General features: G+C 41.4%; 1 protein-coding gene across 5 annotated transcripts in view; it reads right to left on the bottom strand.

Moving 5' to 3' along the window:
• MLLT10 (MLLT10 histone lysine methyltransferase DOT1L cofactor) overlaps positions 1-22,037 on the bottom strand; it is a 136,870-nt gene extending 114,833 nt beyond the window's left edge. For 2 of the 5 annotated variants that reach the window (XM_040591259.1, XM_040591263.1), the window contains exons 1-3: positions 14,110-14,235; positions 13,344-13,512; positions 9,620-9,699 (exon numbers count right to left, since the gene is read on the bottom strand). In XM_040591259.1, coding sequence (XP_040447193.1) covers positions 9,620-9,699; positions 13,344-13,512; positions 14,110-14,148 — 288 coding nt within the window. In that variant the 5' untranslated portion in view covers positions 14,149-14,235. Of the gene's footprint in view, positions 1-9,619; positions 9,700-13,343; positions 13,513-13,699; positions 13,848-14,109; positions 14,236-21,808 lie in introns of those variants that run through there. The other 3 variants (XM_040591261.1, XM_040591260.1, XM_040591262.1) reach the window with 3 other exon arrangements.
• Positions 22,038-22,701: the final 664 nt, after the last annotated feature.

Below are 22,701 nucleotides of genomic sequence, written 5' to 3'. Positions count from 1 at the left end.
ACATAGCTTCCTCTATAAAAAGACACCATATTCTAAATACACATACAAGTGTAATTATACCACAGACAACTAGATTATACTTAACAGAAAACCCAACTCAAATTCAGCTATTCAGAGGGTATCTACAGAAGAACAAATGCCTTAGAGCCTACAAAGAAACAGTTTTTGCAAGATTAGGCAACCAGAAGAAGAAAACCCCACAGATACTTGCAGAGGAGTGCAAACCAGTATACTGGAAATATAGATATACTTGGCATAAATTCTATCAACAGATGAGAAATCACAGGCAATTAGTACAAAAACAGACCTAGCAACAGGATGCGTACCAGACTGACCATGTCTACATCTGCTGGCAATACCTTACCCCAGCACTCAGAACCCAGTGACATCTCATTTTTCTGTTCGTCCCTTCAAACTATTCTCTATGAAGCAAAACCGCTACTGCCAACATACAAAGACTAACCAGAGAAGATCATCCTCTCAGCCCTTCAAGCCTCTACAAAGTCCAATAAAACTCACAAGCATTCCCAGATGCTGCTGAAACTACTGAACCTCTACTCACACCAAACTTAAGCTATCTATTCACATCAATGCTTTCACTCTGATATTTCACTAATAATTTCTTTGGTGTTTTTTCCTTAAAAACAATTCTTCTCCAAAACCTCCTAATAAAGTTTATTTCTGATATTATTTTTTTTTTTTACAACCCATGCTTTATAATACTTGCCAGAGTCAAAACTTCTTGTTTTTCTTGTTCAGTACAGCAAAAGGAAGAATTGCACAACATTTCTTCCAAAAGCTTTTATAGGAATACATGGCCCAGCCAATGAAGAGACTATCTACAAAGCCAAATCCCCATTTTCTTGTTTATGAGTTTCTAAACTATAGCTGGATAGCAACACACCTTATCAAGTCTCAACCTGCAGTATTTTAAGACCTTACTTAAAAACCTACAAAATATTCACATTCAGTATTTTCATCTAAACGGCTCTATAAATGATAGCTTGCAACCACGTAAGTATTTGAAGCAGAAGTCAGCAAGCAGCTAACTACACAAATTTTTCAACAAAGGTATCTGAAGAGAAGCAAATTAAAGTTCCAATGGTTGCAACCTATGATTCACAGCAGACCTCTTTATAAGCCACAATGAAGATCCAACAGGAATTAAAAGATCTTCCTGCCAAATTCAAGAAACACCAATTGGCTGACACCTCTAATAGAGCAAATGTACGTATACTGTCAGTACTTCTCTTTGAAAGTGCTATGTTCTGCAACTTGACAACTTAAGAAATTAATTCATCTCCATCTTCAAATAATCATTTCTTGATACTGACAAATTTGCAAAATCTCTGCCCTATCTCTATTCTGTCATCTGTCCCAGGAGAAGGAAAGAACTTTTTTTTAAAGCAGACAGCTGACAGGTAAAAGACTGACTACCTGAAGCATTTTGGGTTTTATACCTGGATAAATTAAAGAGACTCAACCTAGTTCTCTTTATCAAGGCATCAGATAAAAACATATGCAGATTCAGTTAGCTCTGTCAAAAGCATCTACTACATATAATAAATCTATAGACTATGACTATGACAAGAAGATTAGTGGCACTCAACACGCAAATCAGCATCCTTCCAAGACCATCCAGTCACTATGTACTACAGGTGACACTCAGTCATACTTTTACTCAATGCAGATACGGTAACTGTAAGAGAAATAACATAGAGTACAACGTAACATAGTGATACCACACAGCAAGTATGAAGATCTAGTTACTTCAACTTCAGAAGTCCAAAGCCATAAACATATTTATCCCACAACATATTTAAAACTAGTAAGCCCTGTAGAAGACTATGAGAAATACCTGTCACATTTGGCTGGATTTCCAGCTAAACACCCAAGCTTTTGTCATCAGACTGAAAGTATGCTACAGACCCAACTCAATCTAACTGAAGAAAGTACAGTATGCAATGGTTCACTTCAGTGTCCTCCTGCAACATGCCACAGCTGTACCCTAAAAACTCCTAGGTAAAATGCATGCTAGCATGTTTGCAGCTAAGGAGCTTCTTGCTTACTTTAGAATCTTCTTCTGCCAGTGATTTAACAGTCTAGCAATGACACGAACAGTCACAACACATTTCTGCCTAAGAATTAAGCAATTCCTGTAATGAAAAATGTTTTGCTGTAGTATCCCTTTGGTTAGCAATTTTGCCACAGAACCTTTAGAGCATTTACTTAGATACCAGTATAACAGGTACTTATGATAAAAAAAATTTGACCATGTAGTACTTGAGTGATGGAACACTGTTTTAAAGCCTGAATACTCTTATGTATCCGTATCCAGCATAACCTAATTAGAAATTACTGCACAAATAAGGTGTACATTTGGGTAAACTGCAGCTAATCAAAATTGGAAAAAAGTGAGTGCACCTTTTCTGCTATAACAAAGTGCTTCAGATAAGTTTATGAACTCAGCTGCGTATTTAGAAACCAAGAATGCATACCAGCAGGGGAAAATGTAACACAATCATGAATAGTGTTAATACTCCTGCTTTGATAAGCACAGCACACAATACAGTGCATCAGGTTTAGATCACCAGCTGGAGTGGAAGATGCACAGAAACTATTGCACTTCTGCAGCACCTTCTGCTGTTTGTACTTCCTGATGACCAGACACTACACAATCCCAAGAATTCTGTCATCTTTTGAGTCGTAGTGCAATAAGGTTATGGGCCTGTATTCACTACATATACAAAAAACAATCTAAACAGGAAAAAATATTTCCTCCTACTCATGAAATGCAAAGCAAACAACACTCACCCATCTATGTAAGGGACAAGAAACACACATCACTCAAATCAATAGCATTTCAGAATAAAAGAAGTTTCACCTTCACCAAAATTAGAACAACAGAAATTCCCCACAACCATTCCGCTCGTCTCTCTAGCTCTGTTTAGTCCATGTTTTGCCTGTTATCTCTCCCAATTACCATCCTTACCTCAAATTCCTCATGCCCTACATTGGGCGCCAAAGACGACTGTGGTGGGTTGACCCTGGCTGGAGGCCTGGTGCCCACCAAAGCCTATCATTCCCCCTCCTCAGCTGGGCAGGGGAGAGAAAAATATTACAAAAGGCTTGTGGGTCAAGATAAGGACAGGGAGAGATCACTCAACAATTACCAACATGGGGAAAACAGACTCAACATGGCGGAAAAAAACCAACTTATTACCAACCAAATCCGAGTAGGACAATGAGAAAATAAAAACTACATCTTGAAACACCTTTCCCTTACCCCTCCCTTCTTCCTGGGCTCAACTTCACTCCCTATTTCTCAACCTCCTCCCCCTCCAGCAGCACAGGGGGACAGGGAATGGAGATTACAGTCAGTTCATCACACATTCTCTCTGTCACTCCTCCATCCTCAGGGGGAGGACTCCTCACACTCTTCCCCTGCTCCAGCGTGGGGTCCCTCCCACCAGAGACAGTTCTCCGCAAACTTCTCCAACATGAGTGAGTCCCTCCCATGGACTACAGTTCTTCACTAACTGCTCCAGCGTGGGTCCTTTCCACAGGGTTCAGTCCTTCAGGACAGACTGCTCCAGTGCAGGTCCCCCACAAGGTCACAAGTCCTGCCAGCAAACCTGCTCCAGCCTGGGCTCCTCTCTCCGTGGGTCCACAGATCCTGCCAGGAGCCTGCCCCAGCACAGGATTCCCATGGGATCACAGCCTCCTTTGGGCATCCACCTGCTCTGGCATAGGGTCCTCCATGGGCTGCACGTAGATATCTGCTCCACCATGAACCTCCCTGGGCTAAGCAGCACAGCCTGCCTCAACACTGTCTTCACCACAGACTGCAGGGGAATCTCTGCTCCAGTGCCTGGAGCACCTCCACCTCCTCCTCCTCCCCCCCCTTCTTCGCTGACCCCACTGTCTGCAGAGCTCTTGCTCTCACATATTTGCACTCCTCCCTCCTGCTGCAATTTGTTGCACAGGGGTTTCCCTCCACCCTTCTTAAATATGTGAGCACAGAGGCACTACCACTGTTGCTGATGGGCTCGGCCTTGGCGAGCAGCAGGTCTGTCTTGGAGCCAGCTGGCATTGGCAGTATCAGACTCGGGGAAGCTTCTAGCTGCCTCTCACAGAAGCCGCCCCTGTAGCCCCCCTGCTACCAAAACCTTGCCATGCAAACCCAATACAACATGCTGTGCCTAAATATCTTTAGGCAGACCTTTTATTCCAGTTACCCAGCTACAATCATTCACTGACTTCCTTCCAGGCTGCATAGTCATTCATAAAAGACAACTGTGTTGTTGGTTTGGTTTGGTTTTTAGGGAGGGGAGGAAGGGTAAGCAGGAAGATATTTGCTAATAAGCAGCAGTTTCTCACATTTATTAAAAAAAGTCTACTAGCAATTTGTATTTTACAGTCACTTTTCCTTTTCTTTAGAAGTTTACTTCCAACTGCTATGTAAAAGCCACATGAGTAACAAAAGCACAAAGGTCAATTTTTCTATTGTAGTCTCAAAACTAAAGCATGTTTTCTACTACTTGTTATAGTGTTTTTAAAAGTAGTTGTGGTAATATTCTTATATCGCATGTCCTTTAAGGAAAATTAGATACACATTAAAAAAACATTCCTTTCCAAATTTCTTTAAGAATTATTTCTAGAGGCATCTTCAAAGAGAATGCATACTGTATTAGTCCTGAATGATTTTGTGGCCAGTATTTCAAATTGAAGGGAAAAAAATGAAAGAGCAAGGTTTTTTTCTTCTAAAATTAAGTTTAGTTCACCTCTATTGTGTCTGTATTTATCAATGTGCATTCTAGTTTACAGATACAGGTGTAATAACCACACCAAAACTGATTCTAAGCACAAGCACAGAGATCCCATTCCCCTGGAGACAACCTGTTGAACCAGAGCTGTCAGAGCTCTGATCACAAACCTGTCCACACATTGAAAGCCAACAGTCCTAATTCCTCCTACAGTGCCTCATTCTGTTTAGGCAAAAGGTAAGTAACACTACCTACGGTTATTTTATACTACATAAATGCTGGAGGTGGCGTATTAAACTATGCATTCATCATACAACTCTTATGAGCAACTCCACAATAATAAACTTGTAGATGCATGTGATGAAATGTTTTTTTAGAAAGGGACCTTGGAGAACTACAACCGTTTTTGTATTAAAGATTTTAATTAAAAAATAAAAAAGACTCAAGTGTTCAGACTGTGGATCATCTGTGAAGCAGATGCAGGAACAGCTCAGGTCTGGCAGGATTACTAGCAGGAACCTAATCACTATGAGAGCACAATGTACCTGAACTGGTTTTGGGGGTGAACAGTATAGCTGCATTTCTACAGCCCTGAATCCTTAAGTACTATATGATCTAAACTGAACTTTGCAATGACGGCCTTCCAGTCTCTGCACTGAGTTCCAAGAAACACACATGCAAATGCAGAGACTCCAGTTACACTAGATTCAGATGAGATCCATATGAACACTATCTCAAATCTTATGTGGCTAGCTCCACAGGGAGTCACAGCCCCCTCAATACATTCCCCAGAACTAAAATCCAGGTGGCTTATTAGACAAGCTGCAGTGAAGTGCAAATGTGCTGACTCAGTTCTGGGCCAGCGCTGCATTCAACTTCATAAGCCAGCCCATCAAAAACAACACAGAAATGCCAAGTGGAAAAACACTGCCTTTACGACATTAATCCGTACCAAGCCCAAACTGATCCTTCCAGATGCAATGACAGGCTTATAATACAGATATTCCAGCGAAACAGATCAACAGCATATTAATTCACTTGCAATGCCGTAAGCAGTCTGAATTCACATGTACAAGCTGAGCTGTGCTTGAGGTAGTTAAACTTCCTGGAATTCGTAACGCTTAAGTTCAGTACTGAGATACCCTGGCCTCTCTGAATCAAGTTGGATTCACAAGGACCAGCATCTACACATAGCTAATAAGCCTAACCAAGCCAACTGCACAAATGTTGAATGCCTCTGTACTGCCCAGTGGCAGTACATGGATTATTCCAGCTCCTTCATGATAAGCACAAATAGTAGTAGCTCATAAACACATTGTCTAATCATAATATATAGTGGGGTATAATTAAATCATTCTTAAAATAAGATCATTAAGAAAGATGTTTGGCACATAACAGGATGATGGGAAAAAAAACTCTTTTTGAACAACAGTTGTGCTACAATTCCCAAACTTAGCTTTTCTATAGTCTCTCTCTTTGGATACCAGTACCATCAGCCCCTGGACAACATATATGTACCATCCAATTTCCAAAGTCATGACACAAAGTCCCTTTCGTACTACACCATATATATATACACATCCTCACAGGGATCCTAATATTACTTTTTTCCTGCACCAACATCTATCTGCCCTGCTTTTTGATTCAGAAGTTCAGGTACAGCTGAAGACATCAAAAGGGCCCACTATGCAGGGTAATAACAGCTGGTGCTGTCACAGGCAAAACTGGGAGCAGTTGCCACCATCTTGAAGAGAACCACATTCCAAGCTCACTATATAGGTCAGCTGAGATAAATTAGCTGATTTAGGGAAAACTAAGACTTTTCAAGCAAAGTTAAAAACTTACAGAGTGATTGTAAAAAGTGCATACTCATATTACAACCTTCCTATTTATTATGCACTACATATGCATGATTATAAGGCAAGTCAAATAATTACCAGACACCTCAATAAGTCCATTATCCAAACAGTTCAGGTTGACAAAAATTGCAGTTCCTCTCACACACACAAAGACATGACTCTGCTAGAGCCAAGACTCAATATGGCTTGTCAGGCATGGAACTGTGCTTTCCAACTAGTAGCGGACCATTCAAAACCCAAAGACACTGGCTACCACCTCACTATTCAAAACACAGAAATCAACCAGCCAGTAGGCTTCTGCAGCTGGAAAAAAAAAAATATATTATCAGCCACTGCTTTCACTGACAAGCAATATGTACCAGTTCAGCAGCAGCATGTGAAAGGGAATGAAGTAGACACCAGTGAGTAACAGTTAGTTCAAAGTATATTGGAAGCCAAGTGCTCTAAACTGCTGTTGAGCAAAGTTCTCTGGTGACCCACCTACTTGAGGTACCTGCTCCTGAGTTAGTCTATTTCTTTCAGTTGTTTCAACAAGACTAAGTTTAGCACAAGCAATTAACCCTAGTCTCTTACCAGAATAGATTTCTTTGCCCAGTAACTCCAGTAACTACAGCTTAAAACAAAACAAAAAACTTAAAGGAAAAAAAAAAACCACACCACTCCCAAAACCACACAATACAGCTTCAGCAGGGAAAAGTACAGCTAGAGAGCAAGACTGAGGTCTTTTTAAAAATTAAAAACAAGTAAACAGAAGTATGTTCAATGTAATGTGGTTAATTTAATTCTGGTTTTGTTTCTAGACAAAAAGGCCAACAGAAAAATAAGCTTCAGTCTCCTACAGTGATGATAAGGCGGTTGCTTTTGCAAGTGTGTTAAAACTTCTGCATCTGAAACTGGTTACAATAAAGTTCCAGTTTTCATACTTAAGTCAGAGCTTCAGTTCAGTTTCTTCATGTTAAGGGCTTTTCCAAGACACCATCTTTCTAACTCACTAAGTAGTTGTTCAAACTTAAACCGTTATCAATCTGTTCTATCTCACATGTAATTAGTTTCAGTTGAGAACCACATAAACCTACGTACGCTACGTTAGAAATGGGAAAGATTTTTTTGATATTTTTTTTTCCCAAAACAAGATTAGTAATCAACTTGCTGAACCATACCATAAACCAAACCTGTTACGTGGAAACAAGAATAGAATACACCAGGCACAGAGTTCAGTTAAGTTCATCACTATTCTTAAGTTCCAACAGCGAAGAAAAAGCACTATGATGCCTATCAAAGCTATTCTTGTTGGTAAACTCAAAAAATTATCAGAATGCAGTAAGACATTGTTTATTTTAGAACTTAGTACAGTTCTCCTTCATTCCTTGTGTCAGGAGAAGCCAGGAATAACTATATCCTAAATCTTGATGAGAATTCCCTATTGTGCACCAGAAAAATCCTCCTCCTAGCCACCATCTCTTTTCTCCCCTCATATATTTGTAACTTTGCTGTCAACCTGTATATATATCAAACATTAAAATGCTATTCTTAAAACTTTACATTGCTGATGGTCTTCCCAGGAAAAGAAAGAAACAGCCTTTCTTTAGAAAGGGCAGCGGTTTTGATACTCTGTTGACAAATATTTGGAGAGCACACAGACATCAATCCGTTCTTACTCCCACCAACAAGTTTTCTTTGGAAGAGGTTAACAAAGTCTAAGTTACTAGGGCATTATGAAAACATTAGTGGCAAGTGGAACAGGTTGCCCAGCAAAGTTGTGGATATTCCATGCCTGGAAGTGTTCAAGGACAGGTTGGATGGGGTTTTGAGCAACCTGTGGTCTAGTGGAAGGTCTCCCTGCCTATGAAAGCGGCATTGGAACCAGATGACCTTCCAGCTAAGGAAGGGATTATGGTCCCTTCCAACCCAAACCATTCTATGATTCTACAAAGTTGTAAAAAAGTAGAGGAACAAGATTCTTCAGTCCTGTGCCAAAAATTCACGCAACACTAAGTCACCCTACCATTTCCACAGTACTTTATATTCGAAAAGGAAATAGGTACAGCAAACAGCTCACATAAACACTCTGACAGTCACTGACAGTAACTGAAAATTTGGTCTCAGGCTTTGTCTTTAGATACCAAAGTTAGAAACAGTTTACACATGCCCTAAGATGCTGCATCACCTCTCTTCCAATTTTTATATGAAAATTTTTTTCAGAGGCAAAGGAACAGCTTAGTCTTTCTAAATACTCTCACTTTATCTTTTGCTGGAAGACAAACTAAAAAGTGCTAAGTAGTGAGAAACGTGATTCTCTTTTTCTAAAGATACCTGATACCATGCAGCTTGATCTGGTAACACACAAGTTCGACCAAAACAAACCCTCATGTAATCAAGGGAAAAGAAGGGAGGGGGAAAAAAAGGTGTTGGGGGTTTGTTATTGCTCAGAAGGATTATCTGAATGCCCCTTATTTAACATAAAAAATTAAGAAGACAGAGGAAGAAAGTGTTTCTTCATTAGAAGTATCACATTCCAAGTAAGCATTAGATTCTGAAATTAAGAACACTACCTATTGGTTAAGTGTTCCTAGACTGAAGCTTTCAACTGGCAATCTAAAGTTGCTGTAAAAGAAAACTGGACACAGATCTTATTCCCCCCCTTACCTAACTAAAGTGTTAAACTGACAAAATTATACAAAAGCCACACCACAGTTAAGAAGAAATCAATCTCTGAAATAGTCAGGGAAAAAACCTTAAAAAAAAAAAAAAAAAAAAAAGAGAGAGAGAGAAATCTACTAAAAAAATCAAACACTCCCCACAGAAATTATCAGAATACTTAAGACACAGTTACGTATTTTCACTTAAAAACAAAAAAAGAGGGTCTCTCCAAATAGTATCTAGATGGAATTATGACAGAACACTAAGCTATTTTCTACCATTATTGGGATATCTGAGTAAATATTACCCACACAAGCATTATAGCTAGCATTACTTAATAAACAAAGCACATACCACTCTGGCTGCTCTTTCCTGAGATTCACACTTCCTGCAAAACCAAGGTCCAGTGGGTACTTGAACAATTCCATAGCAAGCTGTTTTGAACAAGACAAAATATTTCAGCAAACAGAAGCAGCACAACAGTACTACTGAGTGTTATAAAAAGAGCTTAGTATCAGTTGATCTCACATCGTTTTAATAACTCAAGTTGACATCTATGCATTGCATATGAAATCCTATCACAATGGTACTAGAAATGAAGTACAAGCTTCCACTTAAAAATTTATGCAAAATTTGTTGAATAAAAAAATATTAGCTTAAAAGTAATATAACCACTCAAAAGCAGCAATATTTAATATGTAATCTGTTTTGCTATTTATTTACCAGCAAAATAGGTAAAACACTTCACAATAACAAACATCAATCATTCATAGTAAAATCTTTTTCAAGTGAAAACTAAAAGCAACTAACAAATCTGACTTTGTCATAAGACATTAACACACTTAGTTACTACCAAGTTCTCTTACTCTTTATAAGTCAAATAACTGGGTTTAAATAGGAAATCCATAATAAACTGAATAAAGATACAAAGTTTGCCTTTTTTTTCCCCCTGAAAATTCATATGGAGTGTAAATACAAATTAAACTGAGCATCAGCACTAGGATCAGTTGCAACTATAGCCACGCTAAAACATAAATCCTTAGAAAAGAGATTTTGAGACATGCAGACTTCTCTGCAAGACTGTCACCTATATTTTTATAGTATATAAAAAATCATGAGTTTGGTAAGAAATCCCACAGAAAAAAAGTTTAGTAATTTGGCAGTAATTTTCATGTTTGAAATGCACAGATCAGGAAACTAAGAACTGCTAAGGGAATTAAAATACAAGAACATAAGTGCTGTGAGTATATTCTAATATCTGTATGGGCTTAACAACTAATAACAAACAATCAAAAAGCCAAAAATTTTCCCCTGAAAGATATTCCTGAATCTGACATTGTATTTTTGATATCTCAGTTGCCAACAATATGTCACTTAAACAAGAAAACTCGGCTTAAGTGTGTAACGAGAAAAAAAATTATGATAAATTAATACTGAAGAGGAAAGCTGAGATTAAATTAGTATCTTCTAGTACACATACAAAAATATTGATTTCATGCTAGCCTGAAGGGGGGGGGGAAAAAAACCACCAGTAATGCAATACTAGTATAAAAACCATCTGGCTAATATGTCTTTCCCACTACATTGGAAAGTCAATGAAATCATTTCCCATTATACACATAGATACATGTAGGCATATTAAGATTAGTTGTATGATTTTCAAACACATTATCCAAGTAGTGACAGACTCTAAGCCCATTCTACTGTACAATAAAGTTCTTTAACATGAGGAAAAACAACTTGTTTTCATTGTGTCTGTATCAACCACTGATGAGGGGGATCTTCAGTTCCTCTTCAGAAATTGAGAGGGAGACTTTACATGTGCAATCACGCTTTAGATTAGCGAGAGACAGTGCAGAGTAAGAAACTAATCACAGAATGCAACGCAGACAGGGCTGGCAATCAGATCCAAAGGCAACACGAGTTGGGCGCAGAGCAAAGCTGAAGTACTTTTATATCTGCAAATATAACAGAGTACATCTGCAGCCTAACAGTCCAGCACAGGTTTGTGCTCTGATACACTGTTATATTGTTTATTGAGTTCCAGGACTTCCTTTGGTTTATACTTTCACTACTGTGCAAAGCTTCTTTAAACAGATGAAGAGATTTTGTCCTCCACAACTTACCAAACACTTGTAAAGAAGTTTCCTCTGAATTAGACATAAATTATAATAACAAAAAATGCAGTTAATGAAGCCTTATGGGTAACACTGCTGCCTGAACTTCAAATAAGGACTACTGGCTTTAACCATGAGGACTACACTACTTTTACTACAGAAAGACTACAAAAAGAGTGGACATGCTCCCTCTACCACCTTCATTCACATGATGCATCAAATGCAAAATGTAAAACATCAATGGTACAGTAAATCAAAACATACAGTTCTTTTCTTAGACTTCTACAACAGCATCTGGATTCAGACGAAGCACTACTTTGCACGCGTCCTGCAAGATTCAAATTCAGATTTGGCCTTGACCTTAAAGAAAGTTCAACATTCTTGTACCAAATTTACTGAAGTGTGTCTCTGTATTAGGTATACTTCCTAAAACAGACCTTTGTCATTCCCACTATTTCAGCTCCAACTGCTGATATCATCAAATTCTTCCAATGAAAATATTAGCAAGGCTCTAGATGTAAAGGAAGATGCTCAAGATAATACAAAACTAACAGGTGGTTCAGGTATGACTTCTAAGAGTACTCCTGTTTTAGTGTTCTTTTTCATGATTCTAAGATTCCACAAAAGCAGAGTTACCTTACCGGTTAACATTACTCAGCTCTTAACAGAAAACTGATTCAAAACAAGGCTAATTTCACAGATCCTGTCAGCCTCCCTTCACATTCAATCCAACGTTAACAAGAATAACTGAATTCTTCTGCAGATCTCATTAAATTGCTACTATTTCTCCTTATTTCTTACAAAAGAGCATATACCTGAAACAAACTAAGTTACTGTATCATCTTCCACGCAATTTAAGACCAAGTGTGAGGCATACCTTAGTAGTATTTTCATATGCAGCAGGCATTCGGACTAATGAACTGGATTTAGGATTTCCTGTCTCCTCTAATTTGCTCACCGTCTAGAAGGAGCCAGCCACAGAGTTCACAGAACTGTCTGGGGAGTTGATACTGACAAACTACCATCTTATTCTTTATTTCTGCTACCAGAAAGCAAAAGTCGTAACTTCCTTTCTTACAATGTAAGCAGTAGAATCCAGTCTCTTCCTCTGCTCTCACAAGAAGGGTCAACCCACTGACAGAAACAAAACAATCACACATAGAGGGAACATGCCAGCTCCTGAGCTGAGCTGGACACCAACCAACCAGCCTCCACTAATCCAAACAAATCCAGCATCAGCCATTCCGACAAGTACCCTCCCCCTGCAGAGCCACAACAGGAAGTCTCTTCATCTACCAGGAAACATCAGCCAAATGACATTCAAGGAAAGGCAGGCAAAAGAAGAAATCACATGACAGACAAGCCTTTCCTATACACCACTCTCTTCCAGTCCTAAACCCTTCCCACCTACTGGCTGCCCCTTAATTTTTTCTAACTTGGGAAAGGCAGGGATAACCGGGATCAAGTACAGGAAGAACGAAATAAAGTAACAATTGCCAAAACAGAGACTAGTAAGAAGTTCTGCAAAGAAGGAAAGGAGTTTTAGGTAGTCTTTGGATTGCTGCAGCTGAGGTTGTTAACAGGGTGCAAAGGCAGACTGGAAGCACAGACACAGAAAAGGCACAAGAGGAAGAGCCCTGCAAGGGGGGGTTCTTCCTTTCTTGCAGCCCTAATATAGAAAATCATAACATAGGAAGTCTCACATAAGGAAAAAGACAGACAGACTGCAGGTATAGAGGATGACAGGGCAGGTCGGACCCGAAAGGGCACAACCCTGCAAACAGGGAAATGGGTTTCATGGGTGACAAGAAGGAGCTGGGAAGGGGGAGGGAGGAAAGGGGAAGAGAACAGCCAATGGGGTGGGGGGAGCAGGCCCAAGGGAAGAGGGCAGGGCACATCAAGAAGGAAGTAGCAAGGCTTCAGGCCAGAGCGAGTGAGCTGGCACCGGCCTGCCTACTCACCTTGATGCACTGCGACATTGCAGCCGTGCCCGTCGCAGTAGACAAGCGGGTTCTCGGCCCAGCCCCTCTCGTCGGAGCACACGCAGCAGCCGCCGATCATCTCCTTCATGCTATTGGAGAACTCGCCCTCCAGTGACACAGGCAGCAGCAACGGCTCGCTAGAGACCATCTACGGGTTAAAAACACCGTCGTCAACGACACACACGCACACACACGCTTCACCCTCTGCCTGCCCCCTCCCCCGGCGGTGTCTCCCCTCAGTCACTCAGCCGCCGCCGCCGCCACCGCCGCCACGGCAATGATTTAGGGCCCATGACCGCCGGCTGAGAGCCTCTTCTCGCCCCCGCCCGACCAACCGGCCAGGCTGTATCAGTCACGCAAGCAGGCAGGGGCAGCCCGGCGGCGGCACGCTGAGGAGGACACCACACGGCAGGCGGACAGGCACGAGCGCGGGGCCGGCGCGCAGGCGCACTGCGCGCGCCCGCGGGGAAGGCCTGGGCCTGGGCCTCCTCGCGATGGTTCGCGAGCCGCCCGTGGAACGTGAGCCGCGGCTGAGCGCGCGCACCCCCTCAACGGCTCCAACCGCCGCGCCGAGAGAGCGTGCGCGAGCCAGCGGCGCCCCGCCAGGCCCGCGCGCCCGCCCCTCGCCTCGCCTCCGCGCGGCCCGGAAGAGCCGGCGCGCCCGGACACCTGATGGCCCGGCCCGGCCCGGCCCCGCGCCCGCCGCCCGGCCTGCGAGCCGCGCCGCCCCCGCCTGCGCACCCACCTCGGCGTGCTGCCACTCTCCGTCCCCCGGGCGAGCCATCGCGCCCCGTCGGCCGGCCTAACCCAGACGCGCTCCGGGCCGGGCCGCCGGCCGGGCCGCTCGGCGCGTCGCCGGCCAGCCCGTGCGAAGCCGCCTCCCTGCCCAGCCCGGGCGAGCGTTAGACGGGCTTATTGCTGCCCCCCTCCCCTCCGAGCGTGGGGGGGCGGGGAGGTGGCAGACATGCGCCCCGCTCCCACCCGCGATGTCACTCTGCTCATGCCCCCTTCAGGAAGGCTGGAGGACTCGCCCCATTCCCGCCCACTTCCCACCCCGCAGAAATCATTTTTACTATCGTGTTTATTTTCCCCCAGATATGACTGCAGGACTAATGCATTCCCGCTCCCAACTTTTATTATCCTGTTTATATCCCCTCCGTTTGCCTGCAGGACTAATGCGTTCTCACTATTATGCCACTTCCCTGCCTTCACCGCAACATTCACTATTTTGTTTATTTTCCCTTTGATAGGGCTGCAAAACTAATGCATTATTAATCCCGCTTTTTCTTCTCCCCCAAAACTTGCGGCGTGGCGGCCGCGGTGCTGCCCGCCCAGCGCTGCCCCAGCGCCGGAGCAATGCTGGATGGAAGATAGGACGGAGACAGCCGGGAGGCCGCAGGCACACAAAAACAAACATGCTTTTAACACAGCTGTTCTCTACTTTTGCTTAGAGGTGGATATGCCTTTCTAGAAGTTGAGCATTTCGGTTTGTTGTTTTTTAGTGGCTTGGGTTGTTTTTTTTTAGTAAAACAATTCTGTTGTCTTTTTTAATTAAATGGGGGGAGGGGAAGGGGGGGGAGAGCTGAGGTGGTCAGCAGAGAGGAAAATCTCAGGCTATTCAATTCTCCATTGTGAGCAGGTATGCCTGTAGCAGAAGGAACTAATTGTGGTGATTGTTAGGAGCACAGCGAAATTAAATGCAGCCTTGCAAAATTCTGCTCCACTCACTTGCCCCAGGGCCAGCATTAATTTATTTATTTGTTTATTTATTTTTTTCATGTTGGGCAAGGAAAAGATCATTGATTTATCTTCATTATCATGCTAAAAGGCAGAGAAGCAGAATTTCTGCATGGACTCTATTTTTCATGATGATTTTGCAAGGCCAGCTTAATTGATATGGTATCTGTACAAATCACTACTGAATTATGTGCATTCCTGGACACATTGCTACCTAGACCTATATATATGCAGGTTATATTTTATACGTTGTTAACTAATAAAACATCTGCACTTGTGTACACGAGTATGACAAACTGCTACATGGAAGGGAGAAGTGGGATGTGCACAACCCTTTACCCCCTACAGCCATCTCAGGCTGCAGTCTGTATGCAAGATACCTTAGGGGCAAGCTCTTTCCTCTCCTTGAAAGTTTTAAGTGAAATTATTTAGGCAGAGGAAGAATGGCGGCCAGGAGAAAAAGGACTCATGAAGGTAGATTCCTAGATGAAGGGCCCAGCCAAACAGGCAATTAATGCAGCCATTTGAGACACATTCTAAACATTTCTCTGTAAATGTATCTGCTAATATCCTTGAGAGTTCAGTAATTTTTAAGGCACATGTAAAAAATGGAGGCGAGGGACTGGAATGTAGTATGTTTCCATTAGTGTAAAATCATTCAGAGATTGCTCTCAAAAAAACTCCAGCCCACACCCCAATGTCCTATCTCAACACTGAAGAATACAAATCTGAACATAAAACTATTTACATTATAAAACATACAACACTTTTTATTACTTTTAAAGCTTGTAAAAATACCCTGAAAATTGCAGGTGCAGGCAATTACTTTGTACGGAAATAAAGCCATTACTATATCCTGGTGTTTAAAAAAAATAAACACAAATTATTTGAAGCTGATAGATACAGTGTCCCAGCCCGTCTTCATTCTTGTCAAGGAAATGACATCTAATTTAAAAAGCATTCTCATTGATTCTGTTAACCCTGACAAAAAAAAAAAATCCCAAAACCATGATACAGCAGCAAATCTGTCCTTTATTTACCTGACAGGTATATTAAAATAAATATCCTTTTAAAATGAAAACATATTTAATATATTTTAATTTGTTGGGTGAATTTATACGTTTAAACTTCTAACAAACAATTGTAAATTTTTCTCACAGACTTTTTTTTTTTTTTTTTTAATTCATTGAGGTCTTCCTGAAATTTCTTCTTTGAATAGCAACTAGTACAATTCCCGGGTCTGGGGTTTTTGTTGGTGATTTTTTTTTTTCATGTTAGCTATTTTAAGGCTCAATTTTTAGTTTTATAAAGAAGCATCATCAGAGAAAAAATTAATCACTTTGCAACAACTTGATTAAAGCTGCACCATGGCAACAAGAGTATATTCATGAAAAACCTACTGTATAGTTTTCAAATAAAAATATTTTAGTCTGACACCATGTAACACACCAGCTCACTATTGAACCACTGAAATTTTGCTTTGGTCAAAATTAAGTCAAGCTTAATACATTCAATTATTTAATGAAACATTTGTTGTCATTTTATGGATTTCTGTTTAATTCTTTCTATAGAAGGAATGTACATGAACTGAAAGAAACTCCATGACTACCACCTTATGGTATTGTGTAATATTTGATGGAAAAATTTAGATAACCTCTTGATAGTTCTGTAAAACAATTATTTAGAGAAGACCTTTGAAATGCAAAATAGGGAAAGAAATGCATTACCACTAAATAAATACTGCAAACACTAAGCTTATAAAGCTATGGAATCAGAACATAAAATCTTGTAGCATGTATGTTCCTATGATTGTAGTATTTAATAAGCACTGACATGACACAGAAGGCCAATTTTCTTTTTTAAAAAAGAATCCTGTCCTTCTTATAGTGATATATAAGAGATTAAAATAATTAGAGGAATATAATTCAATGAGTAAGAATGAATAATTTCATTGCTAATCTAAATGCAAGGAGAAAATCCAATTCTCTTAAAAGGAGCCTACAAAACCTAGGAGCTAAACAAGTTAGATTATAAGACATGTACAAGAAGATTATATGTTTTCATATTTTTTTGGATTTTAGAAACTTTTTCACATAGAAGGAATGTGTAAGTGAAAGAAAATTACATTCTACAAATGCAAATTGTTTTTAAAACTTTAAGGAACTCCTCCAGAAAATGTTAACATATATTAGTGCATGGCACTTCAGCTTCATTAACAAAAAAGATGAGGTATTCACCTTAAATTTTTACTATAAACTAATCAGTTCAATCAGTAATGCTAAGATTTTGGAATGCTTGCTTTAAATGTCACTTTTTTTTTTTCTCTACAATGTGCAAAATCATAGTGTAAGTTTAGTGAATAAAACAAAGCATTAAGAAAAAGTGTTTCATTTACAAAACCACATTACCAGTTGGATATCATCATCAGAAAAGTCTTCCAGGAATAACAGAAAAAGCATAGACTTTATATAAAATGCATGCTATATTAAACAACATAAACTGGTATCGGGACTTGGAGCTGTAGGGTGGGGAAATTCCTCCTTTCTAGAAAGCAAATTTCTCATAAGCAATTTTTATTCCATTTTCAGATTGGGTCTTTGTTGAGAAAGCTTTGATCTTTACCTATGAGAAAAAGGATACATGCTGCAGCTAAACAGATGCAACTGAAAACAGGAAAATTACAACTTAGTGATACTCAATAGGTAGAACAATACATCTCCCTATTATCCATTTAAAATACTTAAATGCTTGTCTGCCTTTTGTTTATGTGGGTTTAAATCATTAACAGTCTTCAGTGAAATACGTTCTAATAGTGGGTATTTGCTTCATTCCTAGGAAGGCAGCAGCAAAATGGTCACTTTACACAAAATAAAATGCGACTCTTTTGTGTTGACCTTTGCACACAGTGTGTTTTAAATGGCAGTCTGCCTTAGATCCAACAAATTATTTCTATCCATGTTCAATTATGAAGGATATAGCATGTCTACAGAACCCATATTAAAAATGATAATGTATCTTTATGTGTTTACTCTTAAATTATACTGATAAAGAGTAAAGTTCTCTTTTTCCTCCTATTCTTTAGTATACTACTCAAATCTGTATTTAACACCTATCCAAATGCAATGTACTGAATAATTTAAAGTTCCAACATTTAACATGTAGTCACTTCTTGATCAGGAGTTTGCATGCTATATATTTACATGTTATGCAAGTACAGGTAGCAGCACCAAAGGTCGTGTCAGTGCATCTCCTGGACACCACGCCTCTTCATATGTTGTGCTATTTTCTTTTGTGCAAATGTAATTACAAATTTTGTAATTCTTTAGACTGCAAAGAGAGGGGGATGTAATTCCACCAACCATTGTATTCATATTCTTGCTTTTAATTGTATTATCACCTTTGGAGACTTTGGTAAATTCCACTTAACTAGCAGCAATGGATAAAATTGGTGGTTTTCAAGTACTGCTTCTGTTACTAATGTTGGCTTTTAAATGTTAATTTCAGACTGAGGTTTACAGTAAACATAAAAAAAGGGATTTTCTTTGAATGGACAAGCTTAAACCAAAATTCTAAATAAAGGAATCCTAGCACAGGATGTTTTTAAGCACAGTGATTAATTCCTTTTAAAGATTTAACATTCCCTAAGTGATAGAAGTTACAGATTTAAGTGTGACAATTTATAATTCTCTATAATAAAAAGGCATTTAAACGTTAACCACATTTTTATATGAGTCAAGTCAAGGTAATGATAATTACAGTATGATACAAAAGAACCTGAAATAAACTTCAAGCAAACCATATTGAATATTAATGCTGTATTAAGCCCTGAAAAGCTGGGTTAGTAAACTCTGGAATTTAGATTATATGCAACTTAAACTGTAACACAGGGCTTTTCTTCAAAGAAGAATACTTAATTTCAAAGTTTGGATTTTTATGAGGTATGTATTATTTCATTGGATTTTTATTAAATACATTTCTATAGCATCACTCCAAAACCAAGCCTCAGACTACTTTTCCTCTATAGGCATATCTCAATGTAGGATTTGCTAAATTAACATTCCATATAAATTAATAGCTTTTTTTTCATGTTTGTTACATTATGATCAGCAGTGTGCTACTGCGTTGTATCACAGGTCACATTTATTTGATTCCAATTTAGGAACAGTATCTGTACTACATACTAAACACGAGAAACTACATGCTGAATTTCCCATCAAATATGTTAAATTCAGAGTATTTTAGATGGATTCGTGTAAACAAAACACATATCTAATATAGGCGTGGGAAAAGAAAAGCTGGTTTGTTATATGCTAAAGCAAATTGGAGTAAATCAACCGCATCCGTGGGCTGTATAAGCAATACTACTCTGCTTTTCCCAGTACCATTTGGACAAAACAATGTTACTTTTTTATTTAAAGTGTTTTCTTCTCAACAAGGGGCCACCACTTCCCAATCTCAAAAACACGCCCCAGAATATGTTAATTAATTGTATTGTGTCTCTGAAAGAAAGAGGTTGCCAAATGCAATAAAAAAAAAAAAAAAAAGTCTTTCGATCAGTGAGCTCCGTTCCCACTGCTAGTTACCATCTAATTTCAATTCCACATATATATACATAGATACATTTCCTCTACATACGACTTGGACCATTAAAAACTGTCTGAGAGCGAAAGTCTAACTTGACCACATAGGGTGTATCTGGGAAGCTTAACATTCCTGGCGAATTAAGCGCGCAAGCCTCGGATCACTTTTTGTCAATCTTACTATGGTACTTCAGAGTCGGGAATGTGGGTAATTTTTATATCATGGTACTTCCCAATTAAAAGTAACAACAATGCTCCTTTGTGAAAAAACTTAATATATTAAATATGTCAACACATTCCACACAAATACAAAATAAAGAGCAATGAAGAATGGCAACAAACGTTCTCTCCCTATTTTTTTAAATCTTTCCTTTCAATAAGATAGTTTTCAAATAGCGATATATTGTTTTAGTAAATACAAGGGCATTAAACGTCCTTTTGAATGAGCTTTCTAAATTTGTAGTTACCTTTTGAAAATTGCCAGGCAGCAATCAAGTAAATGCATCTCCGGAATACTCAAGGAGAAGTAAACCAAGCCAGAACAAAACAAACAAACAAAAAAATTTCTTTCCTCGATCTTAAAGTTAATGCCTTTGGATATTACCAGGGTGGTGTTTTCCTATTAAATATTGCATTTTCAGCTTTCAAGTAACACGGATGCTTTTTACCATCTAAACTGAATTGAGCTTTTATTTGGAGGAGTCCCGCAAAAGCCTGCAAGTTTACAAAGAGTGAAAGACAAGTCCCAAACTGTATTCTCTTAAACAATGACTGCAAGCATGCAACTTCCCAAGTGTGGGGGGCTGGGGGGAAGAAAGTAACTTCAAAATTATTTTCAGCTAGATTATATCCATAAATATCATCCTTTAACTTATTTTACTTGCTGTTCATGATCTATGCAAAACGTTAATTTCTTGGCAATATATTTAATAAAAAAGTAAAAATCTAGACATCACTTCTAACCTTTGAAAATAAAATCTCACACACTGAGATAACTTGCTTAAAATAATCACAGTTCTACTAGAAAGGGTTTTCTTAAAATAACTAGTTCTCTAGAAATTCTTTCTTCATCACAAATAAGAGCCCCTACCCATTTTGATTTAATATTCCAGAAACAACGTGCAAAGACATATTTTTTCCCCTTAGAAGATCAAGGGCACTTGTTGGAAATTTTCTTGAACACCAAGTTAATCAATTTGTCCTCTATGTAAATACATGAGAAATTTCAGGTCTGAAATGGCGTACCAAAGCAATTTAATTTCTAATTGGGGGGGGGGGGGGGGGAGGGGGGGGAAGATACAACAAACACTTTTCCTACAAAACAAAGCCTTAAAAATCTCAAACCAACAACATAAAACAATCACTTGGGGGGGGAACGGGAACGCAGACATCATGGTGTCTTCATGGAAGATTAATCTTCCTTTTTATAAGCAGACCAGCAAGACGAGTTCCTTCCAAAATTCTCTTTGCCTACATTTATTATTCCAAATCCAGCGGTTCGGAGCAGTTTCTCCCGCTTGCTTTAAGAAGTTCTGTTCTAAAATCCACCCACAAACAGATGTTACTTTATGTACAAATCCACTGCGGTAGCGGCTTGGGTTTTGGGGGTTTTTTTACCTTTCAAGTAACACGTGAGCTACAGCCTCACAGGAGCCCCCTCAGTGGATGGCACTTCTAAAGGCTCCTCTCTACTTATTTACGGGTTTTCTTGCCGGCCCCCCCGAGCTGCAGCGCTCGAGCACGCCAGCTCGCGGGGGGCCCCGCCGCGGCGGCGGGGGGAGCGGGGCCGCCCGGCGGGAGCTTTTCGCTCCTTCCCTCGCTGCGGCCGAGCAAGCCCCGCCGGCGGAAAGCGGCGCGAAAAGAGGCGGCCGGGGAACAATGGGGAGCGCCGAAGCAGGAGCAGAGGGAGCCCCGGCGGCGCTTCCTGCGGCCCCACCGCCGCCCGGCCCCGCCGCCCGGCCCCGCTCCCGCCGCTTCCTGCGGCCTCGCACGCCGCTCTGCCGGGGAGCGCGGGCCGCCGCCGGCGGGCTCCCACCCCGCTCGCTGCCTAACCGGCACGGCCCCTCTCCATGCTACCTACGGCAACCTGCCCGGAGCCCGCCCCGCTGACGGGAGACCCTCGCTCACCCTTGAAATCCCCCAGGCAAGCCTGCCAGTTCAGCGCCGCGCTGCGAGGGCACCCACGGGTTTACTCTCTCAGCCGCTCACCCCCACACTCTCCCGCCCCCGGCGCAAAGCGTGCTGGAGGGCGAGTGGGGCTGCCCGGCTGGCCCGCCGCCAGCCCCGCTCCCGAGCCTATCCCGGGGTCGGCGGTGCGGGCAGGCCGGCCTATGGGAGCCCTCACCCCTCCGCCGGCTGCCCCCGACCTCCTGCCACCGGCCCCACGCCCGCCGGCCCCTCGCATGCCATGAGCACTACCAGCAGGAGAGGAGGCAGCACTACAGACGCGCCCGACCCGGGCGCTGCAGTGCTTGCCTCTTCCCTTCAGGGGACGGTGCTGCACACAAAAGACGGCTCAGCATTGTTCTCCTCCCTGACCCCCAAATCCCCTTTTCCCCGCCGCAGAAGCCGCCGGGAGAGGTGGAACGGGAAGGACCGGGAAGGACGAGGAAGACGGGGAGAAACCAACTGCCCGCAGCGCCGGCCGCTTCGCTGGCTCCCTCGCCTCTTTGCCTTTCCCTAAATTCTCCCCGCGGTGTGCCTGCAGCCTGCCGTCAAAGGCTACCTGCCCACGGCAGCCCGCCGGAGCCGTCCCGGAGCTGCGTGTGAGCCCTTCTGCCCCACCGGCCCGAGCTCCTCGGACCTGCTGCGAGCCTTGCCCAGCACGCCCGCGGCCTGCAGTCTAACAAAGTCCCAGCGCCAGACACCGTGCTCCTGCCTTCCTTCACTCCCTCGTCCCCTATGCGCTATTATTGGGTCTTTCACATATCGCTGTGCCCAAAAATCCCGCTAAAGCTGCAAAGGCACCCCTCAACGTTTCACCAGCAGAGAACCTCCTCGAGTCTCCACCACGGGATCAC

The sequence above is a fragment of the Falco naumanni genome, chromosome 4, assembly GCF_017639655.2.
Source record: "Falco naumanni isolate bFalNau1 chromosome 4, bFalNau1.pat, whole genome shotgun sequence".
Lineage (NCBI taxonomy): Eukaryota > Metazoa > Chordata > Aves > Falconiformes > Falconidae > Falco > Falco naumanni.
This window is presented reverse-complemented; position numbering and strand designations above follow the sequence as displayed.